This window comes from Pyrus communis, chromosome 7 (genome assembly GCF_963583255.1).
Source record: "Pyrus communis chromosome 7, drPyrComm1.1, whole genome shotgun sequence".
Lineage (NCBI taxonomy): Eukaryota > Viridiplantae > Streptophyta > Magnoliopsida > Rosales > Rosaceae > Pyrus > Pyrus communis.
In genome coordinates this window covers 819449-832916 of record NC_084809.1, presented here as the reverse complement: position 1 = coordinate 832916, position 13468 = coordinate 819449, and the positions used below count along the sequence as shown (strand labels likewise).

Genomic DNA, 13468 nt, shown 5'->3' with positions numbered 1-13468 from the left:
GAATTGACTGAGATAGTCAATGTAGCACATGCTCCTATAAAACAAAGCAATAAGAAATCATGCTTATATAATAAACAACCGTTCAAGCTAATCACCGTAGTTCAGTAATATTTTAAGCCCATATTATTTGAAGAAACAAAGATATTACATATATATATATATATATATATACACACACACAAGCAGAAGAACCCTATGACAAGAACCTAAGACAAAATTAAAAACATTTGTAACAGCGCCCAGAAGAACATGTCTTCTGTTTGCATCCTCCAATGCTTTATTCACTTATTGTTTGCCGCTGCTGCTGCCTTCACCAGCGGCTTACAAGAGCTCTCACTGATAAAAATATTCTCTCCCTCCACGCTTTTCGACTCCTCCACCAATCGCGACAACTTCTCGACAACTTCCCCTGCACTAGGCCTCAAACTAGGGTCTTCGTCGACGCAGGCCCTCGCAAGATTTGCCAATGTGACAGCTGCATCAAACGAATAATTATCCCCCAACGCGCTGTCCATCCACTCTCTTAGCTCCTCTGCATTGTCTGACTTCAACACGGATTTGATCTTCTCCGACAGGTAGAAGTTTCCTTCTCCCTTAGCGCCCGGCCTGCTTATTGGCGTTTGTCCACACAAGACCTCTAGCAACACCACACCGTATGCAAATATGTCAATGCTCGGAGAAATCACACCCTGTTGAAGATATTCGGGTGCCATGTACCCGAAGCTTTGATCCTCGGCTTCATTTTCAGCGCACTTTGCCATGCCGAAATTCCCAATCTTCGCATTGAATTCTTCATCTAGGAAAATGTTTCGGCTCTTGACATTTCGATGGACATAAGGGGGGTTCATAATGTGGTGCATGTACTGCAATGCCATGGCCACATCAAGACTTATCCTCAGCCTTTGGCTCCACGTTAAGAAACAATAGCATGACGCAATGAACTGGTTTTTGATTGCCAATCCGCCGTGGAGCCAGTCCTTCAAAGATCCATTCTTTGCGTACTCGAAAACCAGAAGCGATTCTTCGCCCTCCGGCCTCAAGCAAGTTCCCAACAGCCTCATTATGTTGGGGTGGTGGTGAATTGCACCATGAAAAAGGCCGAACTCTATCTTCGAAATGCTGTCCGGCTGCATGCGCTTTACAGCCAAGTTCTTCCCGCTTAGGCGGCCGTGGTACACAGATCCCTCGATATGGTTGCTCGAACTGAAGTCCTCGGTTGCTCTCCTCAGCTCCTCAATTGTATACATCTCCACCAGCGCCTTTCGTGGGGTGGTGGTCTGGACGATCTGACCGTCAGAAGTATCTTGAAATCCTTCAAACGAGACTTTCTTGTCACTTGTCCTCACACTTAGGCTGAGCTTTTGCAGCTCCACATCACATCCTTTAGGTGAAGTCCTTTTCTTTTTCTTCATCTTAAGTAGCAAGAATGCTGCCGCGATCGCAATGCTGGCTCCAACAATGGCTCCGCTAAGTGCGACATATAATCCGATCTGGTCCATTGTCGCCTTCTTCTTGTGTAGACTAATTGCTGGGATGCTAGTTGCCGGAAAGCGCAAATTGGGTTCCCGGGGTTTTGCTAGGGGACCGAGTATAGGTTTTCCTTCAAGCGGAATCAAAAGAGATGTAATAGGTGTCAAACTTGGGGTCTAAAGCTTTCGAATGATCTGTTATTTGCAGATATGATAGCTTCTTGTGTTGTATTGAACTTAACAGCCAAATCGAAAATCGTTTTCCCACCACTCACCGTATATGAAATCAAGAGTCTTGGTTGTTTCACAAGTTGAGATGATGATGGACAAGCACATCTCAAGGGGATCACCAACTGAAGCTTATCAGCAAGCCCCCACGGCGAAACTCCCAGATTGTTCTCTCGAATAGCTCTGCAGGTCGTCAAGCCCGCTAGTGACTCAGCAATGCCGTAAAAGCTCTCTCCTTTCACACTACTAGTCTTTGTCAACTCGGCACGAAAAACCACGACTCCCACAATTACAATCAATCGGTATCAACAAAAGCTCGTCTTTAGGAAGAAACTCCGTGTTAGCTGAAAATCCGTTCGCGTCTGCTATCACCAACGGATTGAGGCCCCAAGCAAGCGCTCAGATTGGAGAGAGAGGAGTAGTACGCGTTAGTGCGAAGAATCGCAAAAGCTGCACACTTGTTCCCGACAGATGATGCATTTGCAACGTTGCAGTAGTAGCCGGAAGCGTCAGGAGACGTGGACTTGCAGCTTAAAATGTTGTGTGGTTTTTGTTCAAATGCAGAGACAGTAAGAAGTGAGAAGAAAAATAGGAAGGAAGAAGAAGAAGCAGCAGCTGCAGCCATGCCGATGAACTAGGCTGACCACTCAGTTCCACATGAGCCTACAAGAAATAAAAACAAATAAAAAACTTACTTTGAGAAGGTGAATATTTTGGATCTATACAAAATATAATTTTGAAAATTGAATGGGAGAATTTTGTCAAAGTTGTTCATGAACAAGATTCTTGGGCATGGCAAAGGAGTTGTTTAATTAGTCCTTACCTTGGGCTAATCCATCCATCCTCCATTACCAAATGCTAGCTAATGGGCAGCTACTTATCCCCAAGTTCCAAATGTCACTTATCATAAACACTTTTTCATCGGTTAGGATGTTTGTTATTTAACAAGTCGGGTTGATAAGTCATCGATAACATTGGTAGATAATATGTCAAAAGAAAAACGTATCGACGTGCTATCGATACTGTTTGGGCCCAAAATATTATTGTTGGGCCGAGCAGCAGGATGGGCTCGGCCCAAGGTAATGACAAATACTATGGGCCGAATAATAAATCCCGGGCCAGTTGGCAGGGTCGGCCAAATCCTATCCTAAGTAGTCCGGATAAATAGAAAAGGTCGAGGAAGTCCTGGTGCGACTAGGATTCTCGACTGGCAAGGAATAAAGCCTCGAAAAGAAGGAAAATTCAGAATCCCAGTGGGAGTAGGTTTGATCGATTTAGAGTTGAAATGGGACAAGGACTCCCAATCCAAATCAGAGTTGGTCTCAAGGAATGGGGTGCTATAAATACAAGAAATTATGCAACAGAAAAGCCCCTTCAAAAGAACATACAATTGCCCTGCGCAAAACCTCTCAAACACCTTGAGATTTTTCCTTTTCTTTTCCTGCCGACACACCTTCAGTTTGGATAAACAGCACTGTGGAAGCACCCGGCGAGCATCTTCAGTTTGGATAAACAGCACTGCTGCCGCAGAATCAGCCGACCGAGAAGCACCTTCAGTTTGGATAAACAGCACTACGTCGATGTCGACCGGTTATCTATCTAAGTCTCGGCCGAGAAGGGTTTTCGAACCTTTGTTGGCAGAGGTCACCTTGCTAGCCTTCTCGGCATAGTCAGGTGTTACGAATTGCATTGCTTGGCGTACTGGACGCCGAGTTATTTTATGATTGGATACTCGCAAGTAAGTTTCAGGGTTCGGCATTCCGACGGCCGAACTACGTTTACCATCAAGACATACATCACGTTTGAGTACCTGTGCCCATATAGTTTGGTCTCAATTCGACGTGCTTATACTCTTACGAATATAATCACAGTGACCGAATCGGGCTCCAACGATTTGTGAACTCCGCAGAATTAGTAGCCTTGTCTTCAGGCTGTAGAACCCAGAGACCGAGAGTGTTCCTTCCTCGGTCGCAATCGCAAGATAGAGAAGTCAACAACGCGCTCAACGCGACATCAACAAATTTTACTCCTCGGCCAAGCTCGGCCGACGAGTTGGCACGCCCCGCATTCAACCGAATGACGTAGTTAGCTTATTAGTTACTCGGCCTGTGCGCCACTTAGGTTTTGTAATTTTTAGAGTCAACAGATACATAATCCGTCAGTTACTAGTTTGATATTGATCATAAGCCATTATTCTCTAGACAATATGTTATTTAGTCACTTTAAATGGTGTCGATAAATCATAGATAATACTAATATGTAACGTGTCAATAACAAAAGGTAATAACTTGTAATTCAAACGTTATCCTCGTGAATGAAATGAAAAGATGGAAGAAAGTTTAATTGGCAAGCAGGCAACATCAGTATGGATAAAAATGATGCAGGATTTGGAGAAAATTGAGGATAAAAATGAATGGAAATACAATAGAAGAGACAGTGATGCAGGTTAAAAGCGAGGCATGAAATAAAGGACAATGTTTTATTGATAGGTCAAGTTGGTTATGAAGATCGTAGGTTGAGATGCTCCACCAGTCACCAATCAACCAAATATTCAAGTCCTCTCCGCTGATCACATCATTTTTTTAATCTTACGAAAAAGGAAAGAATCGAACATAAAACTTGTTTTGAATTTCAAAATGAAAAATAACAATACAATAACCTCCATACTATATGAATTCTCTTGATAATACTCTTTGAAGAAATTTATGCGGCCGAGGACTGGATAAAAAGTTTGACCGACTCACAAAGCAGTCAGCCTCTCTACATTTAGGTACCACTTTAGATCATAAGTAGGTACAAACCCTAATATTACAGTTCACTTATTTGTGAGTGGGTGGTCGAACATCAAAATTTATCAAATCTTTAAGTCTAACTAAGAATCAGATTAGTAAAAACTTGGTTTTGGCAAATCCAACTATAAAGTTGGAAACTCCCATATTTCTCAAAATTTCAAGCACATCCAATAAGAGATTTTTTTAAGAACACATGACCGATGGTATGTCATATGTTATAATATAAATACAAGAATATTTTTTTCTTTTTAATATCCCTCCACTTATATTTGGCATGTGATGTACACCCATATTTCAAACATATTAAAAAATTTCCACATCGTAAGATCAAAGTCAAAAAAGATGAATGCGCATTTCGTTCAAAGCAAATACTTAAGTTAAGAAATCCAAGTCCCAGTGGACGAACCTATGAAGCCAACAGTGAAGGGCACGTGATAACACATGCTGCCCACTTCCCTTTCGGTCAACAATAATACATTTACCAAAGTACCAACTTGGGACTTTGGAGCATGTCTGAAGTTGTAGGAGTAAGATTATCTCCGCTTCTATTTTCATCATCTTTTCTTTCTTCCTTTTACAATTTATTTTTTGTTTTATTATCTTTATAAAAAAAAAAAATCAATATAAGATGTTGACGTGATTTAACAGAATCATTTAAGTAATAAGGGAAAGAAGGGAAAAAAGATTAAGAGATAAAATCACCTAATGCTTTTGCCGAGACATAACAAGTTGGGAGTTGCAATTTTCTCCTCTCCCACCACGCATCCACAACAAAGTTACGTTATTGTCCGACTGCACGTGTATTATACGACAATGCTCAGGTGAGATTAAACCTGTTAATAAAAAAATATAACTTAATTTCCCCCTTTCTAATAAGCATCGATCCGATCTCTCACTTTTTTGTCTCATTAAATATGTACTTAAGCGTTTCATTATGTTTTTTTTATAGGTCTTCCTAATGTAATTTCTTCTCTCTCATGAAATGGATAACATAACTCTCTATAAACTCTCTGTCACGTCATGTTTTTAGCACACTGTTTTATAATGTTGGTATGAGAATTAACGTTAAACTGTGAGGTGATAAAGTAACTTTTACGAAAGTCCCTTAGCATTCCTCCACTTTTACGTCTTCCTCGAATAAAAAAAAGACTAGTTTTATGTGACAATTCAATAGTGGATGCCAAATGCAAGCATTGTGTTCAGATCGCATATGATGTCTGGTGCATGTGCTCTATACTCCCAAGATCAGGAGAACAACATAATCTCGATATAAAATAAACATGTGCTAACGTGGAATACAGGATTGTCTGGAGAAAATTTGCTGAGAAACGATTTTAACCAAATATTCCCAATGTAAGCAACTGAAGATTTCCCTTGTAGGGGAGAACTTCCATGCACAAAAATGCTACCAAGTCATTAACCCAAACCAATCACATATTGCCATGTGAAAAAAAAAAAAAAAAAAAAATATGATAATGAGTGATTGATACCGACCCAGTAGCATCTTTGTTGCATAATGAGGCTAAATTCACCTTATGACTCATTCGAAAACTGACTACTACGATGAATAATTTCCTGAGTATGTGGGATTCTTGTTCTCTACCCCTACCACTCCAAACCCCCCACCCCCAGCTGATCTCATCTCAAAAGAAAAATCCATGATGATTTGCAATGATATATTTAGATACTAAAGTCATCCTTCATATTTATGTATAAAGAGGCAAATCCCTGAAGTTAATGAGCACATCGTCACTACGGTTGTATTTCCGGCATCAAGCAATCCGATAACAAAAAAAAAAAAAGAAAAAAAAAAAGGGAAAGATCGACATATATGTATGCAATGTATGAAGGGATTGCCAGCTGAGGGATGTCATGATATTCGAGTACGACATAAGCCGGTGTTACAAACACACAAGAAATACGTAAAAAGCATCCACATACTCATCACAGTTTTAAAACCATGTCAATTCGATCATAGAGGTACACACTGTAAATATATGTTGATAAAAAAATAGCAAATTATGATGTCTTGCCCATACCACTATCAACTTTTTTGTTGAACTCCCTCAACGCTACTTCTCAAAAGGGATATTACTGTTGCAGGCTCAGGGGCTCCAAACACGGAACTGCCTGCAACTATGCAGTTGGCTCCAGCTGAAGCTGCCGCATCAATCGTTGAAGGCCCTAAGCCACCATCTACCTGTGACATGAGATGGAAAGGAACTTTAGTACGTGTCCCCGGAAAAAACAACCCTTAAAATGTGTGTTGAGAGGAAACATATGAGGTTATTGACTTACCTCTATATCTAGCAAAGGGTACCTTTGTCTTAGTGTGCGCACCTTCTCCATCATTTCCGGCATGAACTTTTGTCCCCCGAACCCAGGTTCTACCGTCATAACAAGAACCATTTCCACACAATTTTCACCTTCTATCTGTAAATAACAAAACATCATTTGAATATCTTCTGTATTAAAATATCTCTCCGGAGTAGACAGTTACTGAATACTAAACAATGGATACGATGACAAAAGATCAGATTGTCTTTCCTAGGTCACTAAATGCCATGCAAGTAAGCCTGGTCAATCAATACATATACACCAAACTATATGGGGTGGGGGGTTTAGATACAAAGAAAGAAGTGAGACCAGAGGATAAACTTCTTCAATTGGCGTTCCGGGCTTTAATGCCACACCTGGCGTCATGCCCTTGGACTTAATTCTTTGAACAAGTTCTTGCCAATTGTCTGCACAAACAAGGATAACGAAAGATAATGAAGGAAAAGTAGGGAGGCCCTTTTGTATCAAGAAAATACCACACGAACAGGTAAAGGAAGTAAAATAGGAACATTCCAATTTCCGACCACAACCAACCTTTAGATACTTCAACATGAAATGTAAAACCTGAAGCACCGGCTTTTCCCATAGGTTCGACATAATCAAGTGGATTTGTGACCATAAGGTGACAATCAAGATACGCCCTGTAGCGAAAAAAAAAAGAATGATACGATCATACCAACATCCATTTATACTCGATAAAAATGAACGTAAAACAATGTCAAGGTAGTTACTTTGTGTGCTTTCTCAAACTCTGAATGACCGGAGCACCGAGTGTTAAATTCGGGACAAAGTGCCTGTTGGTAAGAAAGATAAATGAATCCAAGACCACCCACTATTTACATTTGTGAGAAAAAGCAAACGTTGCGATTAACATAAAACATCAATTAATTACAATGTCTTCAGTAAGCACATACGAAATTTTTCAAAGAAAGCAACTTCATAGATAGATTATGCAAAGATGTCGACTTCAATACGAAAAAGCACACATTAATCCAATTATTAACCAGTAGCTAACAGAATTATCATAACAGCAACAACAACAACAAAGCCTTATCCCACTAGATCATGTCGGTCAAGCTGTATGAATCCTAGAATGTGCTCGGTTTTGCGCTAAGTCTTAAACAGAATTTTCAAAATCTATCCAATCATTAACTACTCACTGTATCAAAGTTAACCAAATAAATAAATTTGTTAAAAAAAAAAAAGGAATTAGCAAACCCAATTCGTTGGCAGCCACTTGAGAGTCATGAGAAATTGGGAATTACTAAAACAGCAAAAAAAAAAAAAAAAAAAAGAGTCAAACTTACCCATCCTGCAAAACAAATACGAAGTTTTTGTCAAACACTAGACATGGTATTAATGAAAAAACATTGAAATTCATGGGACAATAGAAGAGATGGATTGAGGGCTTACCATGATGTCCATGTGGAGCCAATCGGCGCCGCATTTGAGCATGCGCTCGGCCTCCGATGCCAAATTGGCGAAGTCCGACGACAGCATCGACGGTGCTATTTTCGCCGCCACACCCATGTTTTCAAAAGCCTCCGAGACGACGAAAGTTAGATGCGGGCGGAGGGTCGGTGGCACGAGTAGTTAACATACAGCGCGGCTCCGCTTAGGCCCAATAAAAATGGATCAAGAAACCTCTGAGGCTCAATAAGTAAATGGACATACTTACAATAACAATAAAATGGATGGTTGACTTATTGTCAGAGTTGTGCTCGAAAAGTCAATTTGTGTGCCTCTTTTGGGAAAGAGATTCTTTATGGATCTTTCCCATCAGAGCCGCCGAATCTATCCATCTGAACTATTAAAATTTAATCTAACGGTTATAAACAATGACTTTTTAAAAGTTATAATAATTTTAGTCATTTGATCAAATTTTAAGGATATGAATGAGTGAATATGGTAGCTTTGGTGGGAGAGATCTGAAAAGGATGTAATTCCCCCCCCCCCCCCCCTCCTCTTTTGTGCCTCAAGTTATAAGCTAGAGTTTGGGATGCCCATCTCTTGTTCCTTGTCTTGGTTTTTGGTAAAAATGAGGAGCATCTACCATATTTTTACTCTTCATGCTCAAATCTTGCTTTCTTTTATGTTTTGTTTCAATTATCTACCTGTTTCGATGACTGCAAATTCAACCGTTCATTGTTCTAGTGGGTAATCAGTTTCAAAACATATAGCAATCCTACCCAAGATTCACCCTATGTAAGGCGGTTGCAAATGAATTGGGTTTGATAATTTATAGAAGAATCAGTTGCAACATTAGCACGTGTTTAAATAGGAAAAATAATGAAAATGGATTGAAAACTTTGAATTTTAACGATAACGACAAAATAAATAATAAAATGAATAGTACCAAAACTGACTTTTTAGTATAAAAATATAATTTTTTGTTAAAATGAATAGTATCTGAAGTTTTTCGTTAAAATTCTCAGTATTAATTCCATGAAAAATATCAGTCAAAGAGAGAGAGGAGGAGGAAAGCCACATGGACGGTGCGTCTCATATGACTTTGTTCTTATATTCAATAATTTGACTGATTGATTGATAATTATTCCAAGTGAAGATATGACCAAAGTATGGTGTGGATACGTTCAAACCACACGATAGAGACAAGGCCAGCCCAAAACAACAATTATGCTTCAATTGCTAATCAATTTCAATCTCTTTTTTATTCGTGTTTTTGGAATCAAGCATTAACTTTATATATAATTTTTTTGTTGCTTAAAGCTCACACTGAACGAGCAATTATTTGGTATACGAAACACAATTATGAAATGTTATTTATCAATCCGAACGTCTTTATAATGCATAAATAATACATAATGTTAAATTTTTGAGAAATCTCATTCAATTAGATAGGATAATTTAAAAATAGAACAAAAAAATATTACAGTCGATTCGATAAAGGTCAAGTGACATGACTGATTATTATTTAAACGAGATAGTCTGATAGATCCTTGTAAGGCAAGTGCTGTAAGTTCTTATCATTCCTTGTCTACAATTATTCAAAATTTGATGTCTAAGACCTATAGATAGTTCGAAATGCATAGGAACAATAATCAATTTTAACTCGAATGGTTTGTAGAGGAACTCTACCTTCTCAGACCCATTCAACACGTACAATTTCTTTTATGTCGATACGTCTTGCAATTTGTACTTGAATCCCTTTTGTACCTATCTGTTCAATTAATTCAATAACTTTTGTCATTGCTTTGCCAAAATGAAACTCTATTATTTGATTATCCTGCTATAAATTGAGGAGGAGTTGATAGAAGAGCTTCGGATCGAATCTCATGTTTCCAGAACTTATAATTTTTTCTTCATATCATACAAAGTTTTAGTGAATTCACATCTTCTAAATGTGCTATGTCGACTTAAATTTAGGGCATGGGGGCCATCGACCCCACTCAACTATCATATATGCCCTTATATTATCGTATGTCATGATCATGTACGTGGCGCACTGCATGACCTGTCTGTGTGTTTCCCCCTTAAGTAAAACTTTTTTTTTGGTCGAATCCCTTAAGTGAAACTTTATCCGTCTTTTTGGACAGATTAGTTCTTAATTAGCAAGTATTGGAAAGCGAGGAGGAAAGACAAAATGCCTTTGTTATCCTCTTTTGAAGCTCTTAAAACTATTTTATTTCTTTAATGGGGTTTTCTCTAAACATAATAATAAACTAATTAAGTATCCACCACCACTCGATGAAAGATTAAAAATAAAAGTAAAAAGTGCGTGGTACTTGAGAGAGACACTTTACTTGTAAAACATAATTTTTTATGATTAAATTATTATTTAAATATTAATTAGTATGCTAATTTTTTTATTAATGATACATCACATAATTTATAAATATGATTGAAATTTGATTTACCTATCATTATTCTAAAACAAACAACGATTCTGAGCAACTTAATTTCATCTACCAATCACCATTGTATGAGCAGCGATCCTTGTTAGATATTTTCATTATCATCATTCATGTCCCTCCCCCTCTCATGCCACGCTCATAGCTCATTACATTCGACGGCCTCACACAAGAATCTCTCCTTCCTCAAACTTACCCCTTGCATTCTGACTCCACTGCCTTTTGGTCGAACAACCATGTGGGACCGGCATCAGTTTTTTTTAACTTTCTAAAGAATACCTAAACTGCACTTTTCACGCTTCTCTCTAATACCATATGGAAACCTAACCCTACCTAATACCTGTGCAAAGGATTCTTGGAACACAACTGTTACCATTTTTATGATTTTTTTCTCGTCCATGTTTGCACACATATAAATTAGAATCCAAGCGCTTTTCTTTTCTTTGAGTGATGAGGTGCGATTGATCTTGCTGGACTTGCACTACACATTCCCACGAGGAGGCAAATTCAGGAGCAAAGCAGATGAAACTTCAGGTTGAATGGAGCGTTGATTGCTTGCCCACTACAATTACTAAATATTGCCTCTCGTGCATGAAAGGGACGTCGTCGACGTAGAGTAGACATAAAAAAAAAATGTAAATAAACACAAAAGAAGAAAGATGGAAACAATACCAAACTCTTACACAAGGCAAACTAAAAGGCATTTATCGCTTTAAAAGGAACGTATATGATGGTCTTTATTTCTGTTACAAGATGAAAGACTTGTTGATTTATGGCAGACGATACACACACGTCTATATACTTACTTTTCTTAGGTGTAGGACCCTTAATCTTTATCTTCATTTATGCTCCTACATTAACAAAAGTTTAGTGTATGGGTGGACGTTTAACTGGTCGTATTTATAATGGTTAAGTCCGTTAGTGACATGTGAATAACTTATTATCTTGAATTGACTCGGGAAAATTATAAACATCTTGTTAAGAAAATACTTTGTAAATTCATTAAAAACGTACATAAAGTTATAAACTTTAATTATATTCATTTCACGTTCTCATATATTCAATAAATCTACTTCTTAGCCACGACCCATGCATCAATGAGAAGCTTGAACGCGTGTTTAGTAATATCGTTCAAAAATGTAAAAAGATTTGCAACGAAAAAAACAACATGATACTGAATGGTTCCAAATGTAATACATATATATATATATATATTATAAATCTTTTATGATAAAGTCTCACACATACAATACTAATATGTAATATATATACAAGTATGAGACAACATTGTGCGATTAATGCTGGGCCACTCTTTGATCTTGAAAAAAAATCTCGTTCACAAGTTAATTAGGTTATGGTCAATTTTGTCGCAGCCTTGGCGTAGGGTGAATTCCATCGTTTTCAGCTTGGTCCTTTATCCAACTGAAGTTCTTATCCACGTCTCTCAATTTGTCTCTTTTGATGTGATCATGCAAGATTAGAAAAAAAAATAGATTTAGATTGATTAGTGGAGAGATAATACAAAATTGAAAGGACAAGACGTCGGCTAATAAGAATATGAATTGAATTAATTAAAAAGCAAATTATAGTGATTTTTAAGTCTTCTGTCAATCAAACTCAAACCAATTAGAGAGAGGAGAGGTGTCATGCTGACCTAACAAAACTACCAGTTTCAAACTAGGGTTAACTGGCTACGTTCCATCTTGTCAAAAGTATGCCACGCTCTGCAATCTGCATGATTTTATTAGGTTGGTGATATTTACAAGTACTTTTTTTACTTCTTATATATATTTTAAATTTGTAGTTCAATTATTTTTAATTTATTTGATTTGATAATTAAAAATTAAAAACAGTCTGCAATGTAAAAAAAGGTATGTGATATTGAATGAATACTGTATCATATTCATTTACCAAACATTTATTGCTTAAAAATTAAAATATCAGGCACCCCAAAATATGCTATAAAATTTCAAATAATTTGATGAAATTATTCTTCATTTATAAGTGAAATACTTTTTTTCTTCTAAAACCTTTCTTTTTTCTGTATGCCTGTTCGTATCTCATGGATGAAAATTTCATTAACAAATTAGGTTACTTATTATGTGATTTAAACCGACATTTCATTTTCATTAGCATAAAATATATCATTGTACTAAAAAAAATTTCAAATGATATGAGTGCAATAATAAAAAATAGATGGGGAAAAATCACTCGCCCTGCCTGTTCGTTTTGTTCAGGTTTCCAATAGTTGATGGCATGGCAATAAATACCTTCAAAGCCTTGGATCGTCAGCTAATACCGGCCAACTTTGTTAAATAGAAATTCTCTTCAAATTTTTGTGCCTGAAGCTGATAAATTCAGAGATTTAAATCACTCATTTTAAATTTTATAAACATAATATTAATTCATCTTATTAGCTCATTTCACACAAACTAAAACTCCAAATTTCTTTCTTTTGAACAGCTCAAATCTTTTGACCATCCTGGGCTTGAGATGAGTTTGGTATGCATGTATATTTATATGTATTGCATTGCACATAATAATTCATTTAAACGTGATTATTGTAGTAATTAATGATATCTAATTGTGCATTTTCATGGACGTAGTTGAAGTCAACTTTTGACCAGTGGCCTTCAATTTTTAGTATGGCAATTTAAAGTCCTTTTTAATCAACAATTTTATAAGTATATTTGACTGTAATTAAAGGAAAGAAAAATTCAAGCATAATTCAAGCACTAAATAGCGATTTTATTCTCTCAAAATTTTTGTT

The 13468-nt window shown here is 37.2% G+C and overlaps 1 protein-coding gene and 1 pseudogene across 1 annotated transcript; both read right to left on the bottom strand.

The window, feature by feature from the left end:
• Positions 1 to 171: 171 nt before the first annotated feature.
• Positions 172 to 2509, bottom strand: LOC137738749 (protein LYK2-like; annotated as a pseudogene).
• Positions 2510 to 6319: 3810 nt separating this feature from the next.
• Positions 6320 to 8488, bottom strand: LOC137740130 (ribulose-phosphate 3-epimerase, cytoplasmic isoform-like). Its single transcript, XM_068479942.1, has 7 exons — positions 8240 to 8488; positions 8134 to 8138; positions 7558 to 7620; positions 7361 to 7467; positions 7136 to 7233; positions 6788 to 6922; positions 6320 to 6689 (listed from the first exon to the last, which is right to left on the bottom strand). The coding sequence occupies exons 1-7, from the start codon at positions 8354 to 8356 to the stop codon at positions 6534 to 6536; spliced, it is 681 nt and encodes a 226-aa protein (XP_068336043.1). The 5' UTR covers positions 8357 to 8488; the 3' UTR covers positions 6320 to 6533.
• Positions 8489 to 13468: the final 4980 nt, after the last annotated feature.